This window comes from Linepithema humile, chromosome 8, assembly GCF_040581485.1.
Source record: "Linepithema humile isolate Giens D197 chromosome 8, Lhum_UNIL_v1.0, whole genome shotgun sequence".
Lineage (NCBI taxonomy): Eukaryota > Metazoa > Arthropoda > Insecta > Hymenoptera > Formicidae > Linepithema > Linepithema humile.
This window is the reverse complement of record NC_090135.1, coordinates 10,711,166-10,729,128: the sequence shown is the minus strand read 5'-3', so window position 1 is coordinate 10,729,128 and position 17,963 is coordinate 10,711,166. Positions and strand designations below refer to the sequence as shown.

Below are 17,963 nucleotides of genomic sequence, written 5' to 3'. Positions count from 1 at the left end.
GCTTTACAATATAACATAACTCTCTGAATTATTTCATTGTTTAATTGTTTTATCCATTCTTTTTGTTCTGTCCTCATCGGAACAAATTTTAGAGTAAAATGTCCACAAGATATTTAGAGGATATGGATTATACTTCATCGCTTCGAATCATTTATCACAATAATATACTTCGTATATTTACCGTATTAAATTTATATACATAATTTTAGTCTTTTTTGTCAAACCAAGCACGTACGTAAATTCTTTAGCTCTCTTTTAGCCTTCAGCAATTTCTAAATACTCTTTTTATATTAGATATAATGCTTCTACTGATAAGCAGTCGGAGATAAGATGTTAATATTAAAGTAAGAAAAATTTGCTCAAAATATAATATCATATTCTCTGCAAGAGTAACTATTTTCAGCATCGATTAACTTTAACCAACGATTAAAACTTGTCGACAAAATTGCCAACATGAATAAAATACCGTCACCAATAAAGAAAGAAGTTTAAAATTCTTTCTCTTTTGATGACGATATTACATTCTTCACGTTAGCAATTCTGTCGACGAGTTTTAACCGTCGATTAAAGTTAATCGTCGCTGGAAATAAGCACTCTAAAAGAGTGTTTTAAAACTTTTATAATATAGTATACATATACGGCACATATATATTGCATGCAAATATAACATGCAATATGAAATACGTATAGCATTAAATTCAACGGAAAAAGTTAGTATCGATTAAGTTGGAATTAAATAATCGAATAATTTTCGTTCATTAACGAAAATGTTGTGGCAAAATTTTACGCGCGACGAACAATTGTGTGCTGTGCATGGTATTTAAAACGGATAAGAAACTAAATAAAGCAATATTTTAACAGTATCTAAATAATTTTAGTACTTCGAAAGTACGCAAAAGCAGTCTGTTTAATCTAATATTTATTCAGAATGCTTTATGTTTCTTATATTTTGCAAACTATTTGTCCTTTTTATTCTGTAATTTTTTGTATTACTGCAATTTATGATATAATAATTGTAGATGTAAATTTGTTTTAATTTTTCTTATTTGTTAACTTTATAATTGTTTTATTCATTATTTCTACACGAATACTTCCTCGACATTCGCGTATTTGTGGTGCAATATGTAATAATATATCTAATAAGGCTAGCAAGTGAAAATTTACTGCAACCTTGCAATCCGAGAGCAGTCGGAATTACTTAATAAGAAAACAGCGAAAAAAAAAAAAAAAGAAAGAGACCGAGCAAGCGAAATCGATCGGACTAAGTGAGTGGCAGAAGACAGATCTGAACGACGGATGAAAACATTTCTCTATTACGATTAGTTCGCAATACTGTTACTCGTCGAGAACTACAGTTAATTTGAGAAAAACGAACTATCCCACCCGACTATCCACGGCAACAGTTTTCTCGTTTTCTTTGGTAAATAGATTGTATGTTGATTCTCGCCTACATTACATACAATTATAAAGTAAAATTTTGACATTCTTATTTATCATACTTTTTGTTTGCGTATTTTTGAGTTTATATCAATATGTATATATTGTAGATTTGTAATATGTGTAATATCTATTTCAAGATTCCTTTATCTTGATCTTGTAAAATTATATATAATATAAATATTGTTAGACTTACCATTTCGATGATTCCATGAAAATTTGACGAGTTACGGCTGTTACGGCTACATCGCTGTTTGATGCAAATCTCTCACTTCTTTTTCCTAAAAAAAAAAAAAAATAGAGTTTAGCACATTATTATCTTCGTTAAATACTTGGCCATACGTTTAATGAAATCTTTCGAGAAAAATACGATCTTTTTTTTGTAATATGATTCAAAATTAAATATCTTTTATATTTGGCAGTCGAATCTACACGTCTCACGTCTGAAATATTCATATTTGGAAATAGTGCATCCCGCAAAAAATTGCAAGAATGAAAAATCCGTGAAATGTTCGGAAGTTCACAGAAGAGCTTTGAGGATCTTCCGCGACAAACAAAGGCGTCAAAAGAGAATCGCTCGGATAAAAATTCTGACGGTTACGTGGGATCGCTCGCGCACCGTTGCGCGTTAAAGGAGGCATTATCCTCGCAGGTGTATACCCTCAATGCATTCTCGATGGGCAGACACGCGCGAACGCCGCGGTAGAGGAAGAAAAATCTCGGATAAGCCGAATTTGGAATTTACACGCGCACATAAGGGGCGAAAGAGGGAATCAGAAGCATTCTTTGCTGGACAGCTACTGGTCACGCACACGTACACATACGCATCCACCTAGTTTCCCTGATGTGCTCCGACAAGGGTCCCCCGCAAAATTAAGCTTATTTCCGCCGGAAGCCTCTTAGATGGAACCCGATCACCTACACAATACTTATTCATTTTCTTTTTGTGAAACGTGTTCAACCGAATGTGTATATTTTTACATAAGATTTGTTAACAGGACCATTTGATCATTTTTAATTCTTGCCTAAATATATTCTGGTTTCAATGTTTCATGCAAACTTGAATTCTCTGATAAAAATTAAATTTATTATAAACAGCGAAGAAGAGGAAAAGTTGCCAATGCATAATCAATTTATTAGAAAAAAATATATTTAATTATTAACTCCAAACAGATCTGCGTCAGATTTTCTTCGGCGAAAAAACTTGGAATATATATTAGATTTCGAAAAGAATTGTGTTTAAAAATGTTAATGTTTTTCCCTTCCGAGTAATGGTCAATTAAACGACCGATTACAGGACGCACAAATAAAGAAGGTCCTCTTTCGGTGTGCCGATTCGCTTTAGAGCCGAGATCCTTATTTCGCTGCGGGATGATCCCGGCGCAATTTAACGAACAATCGTGTACACGCCGGGATCCTTTAGGTGCAAATTCGCATGTAAGTAGGTGGCGGGGAGGAGATTGTGTCGCGTCCCCAGGACGCTTTTAAAGGGCTTACCGCATTAATCGGGCATTAGTCTCCCGCCCCGCTCGCCTCTCTCTCTCTCTCCCTCTCTGTCTGATCCCTGTTCGGTTTTGTTCCATCGCGGTACCTACAACGCCGCCAGTTCCCGGATTTGTCGCTCCACTGTTATTAATTATTTGCGGCCAGGACACGAGCCCGGGACACCTGTAGGCCAACGAACCGATGTACGATGCATCGCGCCTAACACTGCAATGACAATAGCGTCGGTTTGTACGCTGCGCCAAGCCGCCATGCGTAAATACGTAAATCGCAGATTCTCGCGAAACAATTTCGTTGGATGAACAATGGTGCATTTAAGAAGATAAGTTCATGCAAAACTGAATAGCCAACTTATTCGTCGCAAACTGACTTGATTCGAGAGCTTATAAATTTACACACATGCTCAACTTTAAATCAGTCAAATACACTACTAAAAAGAACATATAACTGATATTTCTTCTTTTATATTTGTTTTAATAAAATTTTAAAAAATTTTACATGTACTGCAGGTAAAAATATACAACCACATTTGTAAATCGTCCAGTCGTTATTGTAAATAATAGGCATGTCCATAGTACTATAATACGAAAAAATGTTAGATTATTAATAATTCTATCATATTTAATTATAATGTAGTGCTGAAGCTTGTGCTTATATGCGTATGTCGAACATGTGTTTTGTCGAGCAAAAAAGGTGTAAAAAACGAATCTTGAGCAAGTCGTTGCAAATTTTCACGAATTGCAAAAGAAATGACAAGAGTTATTAGTATTCGTGTATTATTTACTTCAGACATATATTTGCTCATCGTTTATTGATTTCCTAAATATCTGCCTACATGCGAATAGGAAAAATTTCAAATTTTAACGAATTTAACAAAAATAAAAGCATTTTAAGGAAAAGAAAGTAAAATTCTCGAAATTCATTCAATATAAAGCGACTCTTTTGTAAATTGTTTTACTCAGTTTGACTCCTGTTGTGTGAGAATAGAAGTGAAACTGAGTCATAAACAATTTTTTACAAAGGAGTTTTCTTATTCTTCACTATTGTCTGTACTCTTAACTATGTTATAAAACAATCTATCATAATAACCCTAATTTTATTTTTAACGGATACAAAAATTTCTGAAATGAAAAAAGATTTCTACAATACATGTTCTTAGAATGTAAAAAAATTCGGTACGTTTTGTAATACAAATTATGCATATTTTAATCTTCACCAGCAAAAACAGATTAGAGAATTAAGTTCATTTTAGAATGGAAAAAAGCATCAACAATTAAAAAAAATTAACCGTCTTTCAATTTGTAATTGTCTAAAAATTTAAGGTAAAATAAAAAATTGAGATAAGAGAAAGAGAGAGAGAGAGAAGCAAACTTGAAAGATATACGAGTTACTTTCGTAGAACGTAGTGTAACAAATTATTATGCACTTCCACCACCTTACAGTCCCATCGTAGCTCCTCAGCAAATATTTCATTACGCGTTATCGCCTTTAGTCTGTGCAAGACACCGACGAGGATTTGCCGAACGGCAAACCGCAAGCGTCAACTCTAATCGGGAGAAATTATCGCCTGTCGCGGCGCGTATCCTTCTCGGCCGCGGCCGAGATTTACACTCGGGGCGTTTATTCAGCGGAGGATTCACCCCGCAAGGGGTGATGAAGCCCCCTTCCGGGTGAGCGCCGGGAGACCCTTCAAGCGGCCTCGAGAGGGTGGCGCAGTTGCGGCCCCTCCCGAAACAAAACATATTGTCCGAATTTAATTGTGGGACGGGGGGTGCATTAGATATTCATACGCTGCGCGCCCGACGACGCGTGCGACAATACGCCGGGATGCTAGCACGTGCGAGCGTCCTGGTCGCGCCAAGGGAATAAATCTCCATCGGGATAAACACCTCGCGCCCTTGTCCTTCTGGACCGCGGCCGACGCTTCCGGTTAATTAGTCCGGAAGTAAGTGCAAGCAGCGCTCGAAGGGAACCGATACGGCGATAAAGAACAATATGACAAAGATACTTTGCGTTTGCATGCGCAAAGATGTTTCGGCCAGATGATTAGCCAATTAAGTTAATGATCTCAAAAATAAAACAATAAAATAATCTCGCGTAAATTCTAGACTTAAAACTGTTCCAATAATTGTAATAAATGTACCTGCTATTTACTATTATGTTGTTCTGAAACGCGATGATATTATCTGAACGTGTTGAGTAAGTTATTAGCGTTATCAATCACAGATTCGTGTAGTTGTTCTATCGGACGAAGGAAACGGAAAGAAAAAACGTGGGGTTAGCAAATCGCCGACATTAGTGATGAAGCGATATCGAAACTCGATCATTCCTTTCGACGAAGTACCCTTATTGGCACTTGGGAATAAACAAGAGACGATCAATGGGCCATAAAGGATGGCATCGAGTGTTCGCATGGAAAATATAGCTCCATAAATATGCTCGCAATCGACGCCACTTGGCAACGCCGTTAATACCCCCTTTGCCATTTCGCACGATCAATTTAGAATTGTGCTTTTTTTATATCCTTAAAAAATAACAAATTTATGTGTTGACACAGTTACAATGTAAATCCTAGTTGCTATCAATTACTACTAATGTTATATAAATTGTATATTAATTGATTGCATATTAATTAATTTCGATCATCTTATTAAGTTCTTCGATCATCTTATTAAAAGTTAAAAAAATTTGCTTTTCTGTATTATGTGCAATTTTTCTGTGAAAATTTAAGTTCTAAATTTTGCAAACTTTCTACAATCCTAATTTTTCTAGAAGTTTAGAAGCATAAATTTAAAATGTTTTAAATTATAAAGTTTCATAAATTTTAAATAAAACTTTATAAAAATAAAGCAAAATATTTTTAAAGAATAACGGTTTGAAATTTTGAAAATATCAATTTTTACATTTTCGGATAGCGTAAACCTTTAGAAATATTTTTCAGTTGTTAAATGATGTATCAACAGTGATATATCAATATGTACACTATCAATATCACAACAATAATTAAGTTCACTAAATTGAAAACAAAAGAATTGCTTGTTCAACAATTGCACGACATTTTTGAACCACGTGTATCGTCGCATTGCGTTAACTATAATAGTTAAAAATTATAGATGTATCAGGCTCTGATGATTGTTAAAATCAATAAATTTGATAGGAGCGTAAAGAGCCAACAGCCAGATATTCGTGCGAAGGTTATCGTGTATTAATTTATAACCATTGAACAATACATTAAAGAACAAACGTTTCAGCCTGTCATCAGGCCTTTATCAATGTTATTAAAAAAACCAATCAATACGCAACGCAAAAATTAAATACAAAAAACGAAGTAAATTGACATAATTAACTGAAGAGTAGTTTAACGTGGTTTTAACTACTCTTCAGTTAATTATGTCAATTTACTTCGTTTTTTGTATTTAATTTTTGCGTTGCGTATTGATTGGTTTTTTTAATAACATTGATAAAAGCCTGATGACAGGCTGAAACGTTTGTTCTTTAATGTATTGTTCAATGGTTATAAATTAATACACGATAACCTTCGCACGAATATCTGGCTGTTGGCTCTTTACGCTCCTATCAAATTTATAATAGTTAAATCACGAGAAATGTATTCTGTGACCAGTTTCGGTTTAGCTTTCCACTCCAATTATTACTGAAGCCGTACGAAAGACACCGTTGTCGGGTGGTGTGTAACGCAAAGGGTTAACTCGGCTATGAAGAAACCCCTGCTTTAGTACCCTCCTCGTGAAAATTTTCTCCCGGGAGTCCCCGCAAAAAAGAGCAAAACGTCAAGCGAGCTACCATTTTGTTGCGTTCTGAAACGAACACAATATCGTACCGAATAAATGCGAATTCAGAACCGACTGAAGAAGGAAGAGAGAGACAGAAAAAAAGAAGAGACAAAAAAAGAAAAAAGTAAAATAAAAATACACGGGGAAGGAAAGAGAGATAGAGTGGTTAGTATTGAAGGAAAGTCGCTTTCTTACTTTCAAACTTACCGATTCCCATTTTTCTCTAAAATTTTTAAAATGATGCTTGTCATTTCTATTTGTTCCGCCAATTTTTTCTAACCAATTTTGCCTTTCATTTCTGAAAGACGAGATTTATCTACGTTCAAAACCTTTTAAGATGCTTTTGTATGTTAATGTTCACATTCTTTTAACTTCTATTTCTTTGTTGAAACTAATTTACATTAATCACACATAATAGATAGTATACCTTAATACAATGCTCGGAATTAGTTGCGCATGTAAAGCGAGTTTCGTGTGAAAAAGTACATTGACATACGAAAATCGCTTAACTGCCATAACGTGCCTTAACGTGCTTTTCAGCAAGAGATACAGTTGGCACAAAAGTATTATTCTTTCTGTTGTTCATTGGATATCGAACAACGATAAAATACTGTGTCGACTTGTATCTCTTGCTGGAAAGTGGCTTTAATATAATATACCTTAGTATACTTTAGTATAATACCTACTTAATAGTAACTAATAAATATTAGATTGTGCAATGAATAATTTTGGATTTTAAAAATAAATTTATCTACTCTTTTTTCGAGCGAAACGCAGTTTGATTAACACGCAAATTAAATATTTGTTTATCAAAGTTATAATCAAGTTTGGCCAAAAATCCAATATAATAAATTATATTTAAAAAATGCAAAAGGCTTAAAAACATATAAATATTGGGCTGAACATATCATTAAAAAAAAATAAAATCATTAAATTGCATTTAAAATACATTTAAATATTATAATTATTTACTATCACAAATAAATATATTATAGAAAATCCAATTTTAGTGTAACAGGAGATGAAAAGGCTAAACCTACAGAAAGAACTCGTCTACGAAACTGCTTACATAAAGTTTACTAGGACCTGCTAGGAAAACATATTAAATATCTTCATGTCTTTACATCTCAAAGTGATTTCTGTGTTTTGAATATAGTATATAATAGAATATATAATTAAGGACTTATATATAAAGAGATTTTAAATCTCATATTTTTATGTTCAATGCAATTATATATTTTGAATAATACTAATGAGAGATATCTGACTTGTAATCCATATATACGTATATGTAATTAACTTTGATTCCTTGATCTCACCTAGTTAGATAAAACCTGAAGACATTAACTACGCGTAACAAAAAAAAAAAAAAAAGATTTCAAAATTATCATAGCCGCTTTGATAGTTAAAAAAGATGTGCTACTCCCATCGTAGTACTTATAGGTAGCCGAGACAAATTCAGAGTTAGAGAAACTAACAGTAACAGCTATCAGAGGCGCGGTAACTGAACCTTCTTTAGGTATAAACGATTTTGCCGTGAAGCCAATCAGAACATCGGGACCGCCCCCAACGACGGACGATTGGACGAGCAATGGTGTTTGCTTCAACCACCAACCGCGCGTTAGGGTGGGAGATCCGCTGGCGGAGTTGGAAACTTTGGTAGTCCGGACTCCTGATGCCATTCCGTAACTCCACGTTCAGTCGAACAGGGATCTCATATTCTGCGTCGAGCAGGGATCTCGTATTCCACAGTCTTTTCGCCACGCGTCCGCACTCGCGATCAAGAGAATACAATCGTGTCTCACGCCAAGTTCACGCGCTTTTTAGCATAGATTTTACTCGGTCGTAAACTCGGCTTGCAATTCCTGTCGCTGACGGTAAAATAAACTTAGGTACGAGTATCGTGTCGTCGGTCTGCGATCACGATGCATGAGAGGACTGGCAGAAGGACTCGGAGTGACGTGACAGTGAATTGAGAACTCCGATTTTATTGCATTATGTGCATAGCGAATCGCGCAGTGCAGTGATCATTTTCGATAATATCGTCACGTTCTTGTGATTAATTGTTAAACGACACTTTTGCGAGACGAAAGTCTCAACCACGGCAGCAAAATTGATCTGGATTTGCATCAACGTGCCGCCGCCGGCCACTATTTAAGGTCAGTTTCCGTAAACAGAGACGAGAAAGTGGTGAAAATTGCATTATAAAAAAGTTTCGAAAATAAAATCTAAATGTATCTTTTATAAGTTAATGGAAAAGTTTTAACTTCGACGTTGAAATTCTTTCCTCCTTCTGTAACAAATCGAAAACTACACCTACTTCAAACTACATCTTGATAAACATCAGAATGCACACATATTTTTCAAAACTATCCATTTAATAAAACATCTTGTAATCTCAACACTTAAAGATCGTATCATATTAAAAATTTTATCCATTAAAACGTGTATTCTAATAGAAATTTTAATAATGTGCATAATAATATTATAAGATTTTAAACGAAGAATATTAACATTAAAAAAAAATAAAAAGTAACTACAAGTTAAGTTTCAAAACTGTTTTCATCAAAAAGAGTCTAACAATAAGTAATATGTGTTAATTTATTAAAATACTTTTCTTAAAAGTTTATATGTTTAAACTTGTTAATAATAATGTTATAATTTAATAAAAAAAATATCCTTCTAAACTTAGAGAGTAAATTTATCACAAAATTTAAGTTACTTCTTGAAAATTTCTTATTTTTTTATATGTAAATATCATACAGCTTGCCGCCGTCTGCCCACAAAATATTATATCTCGGATCTACTAATTTTAATGCCGGCTAATTTTAATCCCGACTCCAAAAATTGTTGAATTCTCCTAGGACAAGAATTACTTGCCGGTTACAAATCTAGCAAAGACGCAGGGAACGTAGCTAAATATCTTATTTAACTAAACGAAATAATATAGATTTGTGTAATTATAACACATGAGATAAAAGTGCAATCTGAGTAATTAAATAGTGAAAGACTTCGCACATTACAAAATATTAATCATTCTTAATGCTTCGAAAGTTTCATCTTTTAATCATTTAATTTTATTTAATTAATTAATAAGATAAATTTATTATATATTTATTTGTTTTATACTAAGTAGCTTTAACAATAAAAATTAATCATTTTTGACATACTGAATGTTCTGCCATTAACTAAAAATCTCTTAAAGACAGATTTTAAAAATAATTTCGATGTTTTTGTTCTACAAAAATTTATTTCTTGTAATTTTTTAATCTTTAACATTATATATCTTTATATAAAAATCTTAAGTAAGAATTCTATTGCAAATAAATTTACTAAAAATAAAAAAAGATATAGGTGCGTTATTTATTTGTACTACTGCAGTCAAGATTATATATATTTTCGCTTATTATGTACTTAAAAACTGTGGTCTACTTGATACTACAAATTCTGTCCTTTTCTCTTCATTGAAAGGAAGGAGAAAAAGAACGTTTTGAAGTATTTATAGCGTCAAATTAACTGTAGCCAAAATCTTAGTACCTGAACACGTTTACAGAAAAATTCAACCAGATTATTCCAGAATTTTTCACTCTTTAAAGACTTTTTATTTGGCGAAACGAAACCTTCTAATCTCAATACTTAAAGAACGTATTATATTAAAACCATTAATCATTGAAATGTATTCTAATAAAAATTTTAATAATGTGCATAATTATATTATAATATTTGAAGTAGCATTCGCTTATATTAGGGAAAATAGAAAGTGATTCCAAGTCGTGATAAAATAAATCTACTAAAACTAACTTTAACTGACTTACTTTAAATTTTTATTGCTAATTAGTATTATTAAAACGGCCATAAAATTATGTTTATTACATGCTGTTTCGAATTTTTATGTAAACTCGGAGATAAATACATTTAACTTTTTCAATAAAAGAAGAAATTAATCCCCATTACAATTCATTTATTATTAGTATTTTCAAAAATATTCTAATATTAAAAATTTTAATATAATGTTGTAAATTTTAATAAAATACTGAAAACTTTATGCAGAAATGCAATACCATTTAATGTAGACACTAATGACACGAAAGAGTTACATAAGTGATCAGAGTCCAAGTGTTAAGAAAATATTTCTTAGAATTGAAAAGAAGATATATTGTTTATTTATAATGAGACAAAGATCTTCCTCTCACATCAATCCTTACTAGTCAATTATCTTTAATTTACACTTCATCAAAGCATCTATTTGTATAAAATAATAAATTATACCCCCATAAAACATGTAAGAAACTTGACAATATGACAATAACAACTGATAATAAGAAATGTCATTTGCATAAATTAAATACTTTACCTAATTCTTAAATAATTAAATTCATCGTTTAAAAAACTGCTGTCTTGATTAAATATTTAATTATCTCTCTCTTGTGACAACACGTTTTGATAATAGCTAAATGATAAGATAGATAGCTTCCTCAAAATAATGAAACAGTGACTTAACTTTGTAATTATTACCTACAGCTTAGTTATTAACTTTAAAACCCATTAAATATTATACAAAAATTCTAATAAAATTATACGCATAATGACGTACACAATTTGCAGGCCAAAGATTTTGGCAAAATGACACATATTCAATAATTTTAATCCCATAATTCAAACTTGCAATAAAAAGAAAACTTGCACATGCAATCCGAACCTGTCATTCACGCTGATTTTTCGGGTGCTTTTCAACATCACGCGGCTCTCAAGCTTTTGCAATCGCGTTGGATTTAATTGCGGCATTAATCGCGACGTTAAATTCGCGGGTGACAAAGCAGCGGCAAAGCAGCAACAAACTTGCAGTCGTTTATAAATTACATGCAAGTTCGTACAGACGTGAATACTCTCCGTCCTTCTCCTCCTTCCTCGGACACGAAATAAGCAATAAATTGCGGCTTGCTGCGCGTTCCCGGCCTCTCTCGGTGACCCGTGCCTAAACATTCAATTAGCACTTCCTAATCCCCCGTCGCTCGTTGTCAACAGCCATTACTTCCAGCATCTTCTCTGTCTCGATGAGAGTAAACTCCCCCTCTCCCCTTGGGAAGAAAGAGACGGAGCGCGAGTAAAGAGGGAGTGTTCTCGAAGAGCACCCCAAACATCGCGGAACGATGATGACGGGGGTGGTTGTTCCAGCCCTCGCTTCGCCTAACCGACGTATCTATTAATCCGCTCTGAATGACACTCGAGGGTGGCATTCGTTCGTCGTCCCCCGCGCGTATAAGAAAAGGGGGGGGGTAAGGGGAGATTAATCGTAACCCTGCAAAATCGTAACTACCACTTGCCCCCCCCCCCTCCCCCTCCTTCCGCCAGGTCGGATCCGCTGCAGGTTTTTTTAACGAACGCTCAAGGAGATTCGGCGCGGTAATTGTGTTAGTTCGAGAAGTTAGGATTCTGTCGGAGCGTGAGGGAGGAGAAAAGAGGAGGGGGAGGGAAGTGAGTCGTTTGGCGCACCCTTTGCCGCAGGGGTGACGTTTAAGGGCGGCGGATGAGAAACGAGAGAGAACACGCGCGCGCGGAACGTGCCGAGATTGGTTAATGGCTTTCGTACGAAGAAAAGGATAAGATTAATTTGCTTATGAATCGCAGAGCAAACGAATAAGCAATTATGCGCCGCCGACGCTGCAAGGGGGTCCCGCTCCCGCCTCGTTCGACCCCCCACGAGGTTTTCGCAATGATACAGTCGCGATCTGCTGATCGTTGGCTATCATAAAAATGCAAGAAGCAAAGCAGCAAGCAAAAGGCAAACAAACGAGAAGACTGATCGAAATCAAACTTTGATTAGATACTTGGAAACATTTTTTTATCGCATTATCAATAGATAAACTTACTCGACTTCAGAAGCAAAGGAGTTAAATAATGCATTAACATTTTCATCTATATATCTTTTTTTCAGTTTCAAAGACGAGTTATGTGAAATTTATGCACAAATGTATCGTGAATAATTGTATTACCGGCAGAAAATTACTATCTAGCAGCCGAATAATATTACAAGCTTACAAAGATTTACACGCAAGTATGAAAACTTCTAGTTGCACCGATCTCGTCTTCTAAATGCTTTCAATATCAGTTTTATTTTCGTTAGTGAATATAAATAATGATTTTCAGTTTAAAACGAGAAGGAAAAAGAAAAATGTAATTTGTAGCAAAAGAGAAAAACAATAAGCGAAGTGAAATTAGAAGAAATAAGTTTCCTAATCGATTAACTATCTACCAGCGATACCTCGACGTTATAAAAAAACATCAATCGACAGTTATTCGCGACGAGAATGTTACAAAACAAAAGCCACTTACCTATGTAGTGACAGGTATAATCATTCTCCACCGTCGCCGGACGCTGTCATCCCCCTCAGGACTTAGTTAAGCGCGATCGTCGGACTTAGCGCTCGCTAATTGGTGGGTGCTTTTAATTACAGAGCCGGCGGCAACATGCACGACGGTTCCTTCACAGAAACGTTACGGACGATGCAGGGCATGACGGGAGCGTCGCCTCCGGGCGCCGGCGTCGCTCACATGGGAGTTGGCCTTGGTAGTCCGCTAAACACAACGGGTAAAAAGGCACAAGTGCAAGAACACATCAAGCGGCCGATGAACGCCTTCATGGTTTGGTCGCGGCTACAGCGACGGAAGATTGCACAGGAGAATCCCAAAATGCACAACAGTGAAATTTCGAAGCGCCTCGGTAAGTACACATCTAAATTTTACCGACTTCGATTTTATTGCGGCGAATACATCTGCGAAAAAAAAAATGAAAAATCTATCTAAGTGGAAGCTCGTTTTGCCTACATTTCTACGCAGATACCTATTTTTATTTTTTTATTTCTTTAACCTACAACTTTAGTTGAGAAGTTTTTCTTTTAGAAAACTATTAGTAAAAAATGTATTATAAATATATTATATAAATATATTATATAAATATATGAATGTTTAATAAATATGCATGAATGTTTCAACACAATTTCTTTAATCAAGAAAGACTGTCGTGCCTCGCGTTAAATTCACGCGTAGCACAACTAAGGACCGGCCGGGGTGTCTTTATAAATATTGTTGGGCGCAAAATAAGTGACGTAAATGTACACCGTTCTTCGAAAAGTTCTCCAACATTACAATGCTTTAACACGGCAATGTAATTTCGTAAAATATAAGAAACCGTATGTTTACCGTTTCATGAAGAATATGCCAAATCGCATTTTATTCGCGACTTTGGCAAAAATCTTCGACACAGCGAGAATTGTTCAGCGAACAATCGAGACTATTCCATTCTGCCGGGACATATTATTCCTCGTCGCTTCCTGCACGAACGACTTCGCGCACACGTCCGCATGATTTAGCTGCCGACGTAGATATTCCGCCTAGTATTTCCGTTAAATACCCCAGTCGACAAAGCACCTTCCGCAACTCCCTCGAGCTCCTTTATCCGTCATTTTCTTCCTCGCCTCGCGCACCGTCTATCCCCTATTTTTCGTTTCCCCGGCGACGACGAATAAGGGAAGCGTCTCCACCTCCTCATCCTCGTCCTCCTTCTCCTCCTCCTCGGTAAAAATGATGCGCACGCTCGAACCTTCGGTGTGCACCACCCCCTTTCTATTTCCCATCCCTCTTCCCTCCCTCCTTACCCCGGCCGTCCTTATTCTCCACCGTGCTTCTTCCTCCGCGTTTCCTCCTTTGTCGATGCGACACTCTTCCGTCGCTCTTTCGCCGCCGGAGCATATTTTCGGATGATACACATCCACTTCGTCGCGACATTCGCGGATTTCGTTCTTTTTTTTTCTCCTCCGACGCCGAACTCCTACGCAAGACGACGAAAAACTCCCGAGCGCACACTCTCGGTGATCGGAATTTAGTCGGCGAATGCGCGGAATGTCACGCAGTGCCCTTTTTTCGATCCGGAAGAATGCACGAATGCTTCGACTAGCCGTACAGAAATTTTAAGAAAAATCAGACAAAGTTCTAAGCAAAGAAAACATTTCATTGCAATTTCTAACACTTTCTAATCAATTTCCAATAATTTAATGATTGACTAAAAAACTGACTGGAAAATAGAAAGCGACATTTAAGAAAATCAAGACAACTCTACACTCACAATTTTATTTCGATTTTATATTTTATTAAAAGAGCCTGCAACATGATTATTTTTCAAATATTAAATCTGCCGAGATTTCTCCGTGATTTCTCGATTAGCTTTTTGAAGTAGCAAATCGTTGAAATTCCCTCGTTTTAATTCTCTGATTCTTAGAACCTCAATATTTGCAATTGGCAATTGATTTCGAATTTCCGATCAAACACTCTTCTCAATGTAAACACTTCCCACTTCGCCGTTGACGCAAGTGCCTGAAATAATTCCAATCCTAAAGCGTGATAAAGCAACCGCCGGTTTTACTGCGTCAATTAGTTGATGACGATCCGCGCGTTTATCTTCCAAGCCGGCAATTCGCCACGTTTCACGACACCCGCAGGACTATTGGGGGTGAAACCTGAAGAGAGTGATCGCGGGGAGAAGCGCGAGAGGAAGGAGGTTCTTTAAAGTGAGTGCTCTATCGGCGGACGCTTAGAGCTAATCTAGTTATTGGTCCTCGCTGTAATGTTCCTGTTGTGCAACTTGCTCGTCCGAACCTTGCCCCTTTCCCTTTCGAGACTCCACTCGAACGAATGGCTCGAGCATTTCGAGAATGACGGCAATTCCGATCGAGATAGAAAGGTCAAGATAGAAAGCTCGTTCTTAAATAACAACCAAATGCTTTCAACAACTTTCTAATTGTCACACTGCGTGCTACTGATAAAACTATTAATGACGCTGCCAATCGCAAAGAAATAATTCAATTATCGAAAGTAGATGATCTTTAAAATTTGGAAATGTGGAATTTAAAAAACAATTCATTCCAATTTAGTTTTTAAAACTGAAAATCAAGATTTTGGAAATTTAATGCTCTGATCATTAAAACTTTGGATTCTTGAATTTCTAGTATTTTGAGTCTGATAATCTCCGAATTCAATCAATTAGCGCATAAAATCTCACATAGGTATCGCTTTTTGTCGACACTAAATCCACAAGAATATCCAAGCATATTAATTCTACCATTTTGGAAATATTTCTAATTAATTCGTTCTGTTTATTTCTCTAATATTACAATATTATTTTAATACAAGAATCTTCTAAGACAATCCTGTTGCGTGGATAGAGACGGAATTTCACTTTATATATTCTCAAATCCCTCCCAAAGTTATTCCCGACACAATGTTGCGCCGTAAAAACGCACGCACATGATGCAAACACCCCCGAGAGAGGAATTTCACAAAGAGGGCGGGACGAGAGAGAGAAACAGGAGTGGAGAGTGTATGAACACACGCGAGGGCGGCGAGAGGGGTTTCGGTGAAGAAGAGACTCGAGAGAAGCTTTCATCGTAATGAAGTATTTCTGCCGCTTGCCGAAGCCTTGAAGAGAAGGCACACCAACTTCTTTCGGGGACGCGTTAAAGGGACGACTTGTCGGTTTTGCAATCTTCTCTGGAACAGGACGCCCGTCCCGCAGGACAATCCAGTTTAACTCTTTGGCGAGCGTCGTTTCTCGGGCACAGTATTCACGATACCAATCACGCGTAGTAACTACTCGCGATCCTCTCTCGAAGAAGCACGAAACAGCATTACTAGAAATTAGTTTCTATTTTCATTCCGATTTTATAGTGAAAATGAAAGGAAAAGGCCAATTCTCTCGCACTCGTCGCGCTAATAAAATCAAGTGTAAAATGTGATTGCAATTTGAGAATAACGTGTATAACGAAAAATAAGTCGTTATTTTAAGGATACAGTAACGCTCAATTTGTACATTGTTATAAATTAATATTTTACTTGTATTTTATATTTGAAAAACCTGAAATGCGTCACGTAAGATTTGCAACTCAAATAGTTGAAAAATAGTTCCAATGAATCTGAATCAAGTACTCAAATAAAGAATATAGTTTTAAGATTTTCCAAGATTATATACTGCAAATATTCCTTAAAAAAAAAAAAAAAATTTGATCAAAAATATAAATTAGAAAAAGTAAAGAAAGATTTAGACTCTTTTTATGCATCCAAAAATTAATGCTTTATAATCTTATGTCCAATTTTCCACAAACTTTCTTTAAACAGAAACAATGCATATCATTATAAGTAGGAAATTATATTTTTTAATTTCTTGACAATTATTTTTATCAATTGTTCTAAATAACAAATAGTAATCAATTGCTATATTTTTACACTAATAACGTTAAAACATCAACAAAAATTTACAATTAATTTATTAGTCAAAATTAATTCGGATCTCAAAAAACATGATTAAAAATGCAAATGCAAAGATCAGAAGAACTAGTTGCAATCCTGCGACTGCGATAAACAAAGAAGAATTACAAATTCTCGTGGATTTTTCACAAGCACTTGATATCAGCAAGCTCCGTCGGCTCGCGGGATTCGTGGAAGAGGAAAATAATTCGCGGAGAACCCCGACGCTGCGCGCTTTCCTATAGAATCGCGGGAACAATAACGCCCGATTGCGACAAAGGCGATATACATAACGCGTATGCAGGTACGCGCGCATCCTCCCGTTCTTCCTTCGTCACAGTCGTGATTAAAAATGATCGTCCCCGAGCGTGCGAGCGCGCGCGCTTAAAGCTCTCGGCTCCCTTAAAAGCTTCCTCTCACTCTCTCACTACTTTGAGCCGTCCGGTAGCCCTTTGTGCCACAAAGGCGGAATTCTCCGCTCCACTTCGAGACTTATGAGTGAAATCCGTTTCCTCAGCGAATTCAACGACGAGCTTCGCACGGAAAGGATTGGAAAAGATCAAGGAGACACAAGAGTGCAGTCGACAGTTCTTTCAAACAGAGTATCGTTTACCTAACGTTTTGGGACGCCAATAGTGTTCCAATTATAGACGTCTCAAAATCGAAGGCTTCTCAAAAATTTAGGATACAATAAATCCTTTGAATCCACTTTTAACGCAAGAAATTTAGTTTCCAATTTAATAGCCTAAATATTTAACATTAGATTTCATTCCTAAAAAAATCATTCTTTAAATCTAACGTAATTGCTGTTGTTAAAATTAAACTATTATTCACCTAAAATTTTGAAGCGTACATGAATATTGTACTTCTAGAGTATAATTAAACAATAAATCATTGATTCCTAATCTGAAAATTTTAATTCGACGTTTTATACAT

General features: G+C 35.7%; 1 protein-coding gene and 1 long non-coding RNA gene across 7 annotated transcripts in view; one reads left to right on the top strand and one right to left on the bottom strand.

The window, feature by feature from the left end:
- The window catches only part of LOC105673771 (uncharacterized), a 192,051-nt gene that overhangs the window by 139,447 nt on the left and 34,641 nt on the right, over positions 1-17,963 (bottom strand). For 2 of the 4 annotated variants that reach the window (XR_010891488.1, XR_010891485.1), the window contains exons 3-4: positions 13,065-13,504; positions 1,634-1,718 (exon numbers count right to left, since the gene is read on the bottom strand). This is a non-coding gene — a long non-coding RNA (uncharacterized lncRNA). The remainder of the gene's footprint in view (positions 1-1,633; positions 1,719-13,064; positions 13,505-17,963) is intronic. The other 2 variants (XR_010891486.1, XR_010891487.1) reach the window with 2 other exon arrangements.
- The window catches only part of LOC105673765 (transcription factor Sox-19b-like), a 30,305-nt gene continuing 25,541 nt past the window's right edge, over positions 13,200-17,963 (top strand). For all 3 annotated transcript variants that reach the window (XR_001101011.2, XR_010891484.1, XM_012369628.2), the window contains exon 1: positions 13,200-13,452. Coding sequence is in view for 1 of the 3 variants with exons in the window: in XM_012369628.2 (XP_012225051.1) it covers positions 13,200-13,452 (253 nt within the window). In the remaining 2 variants the exon portion in view is untranslated. The remainder of the gene's footprint in view (positions 13,453-17,963) is intronic.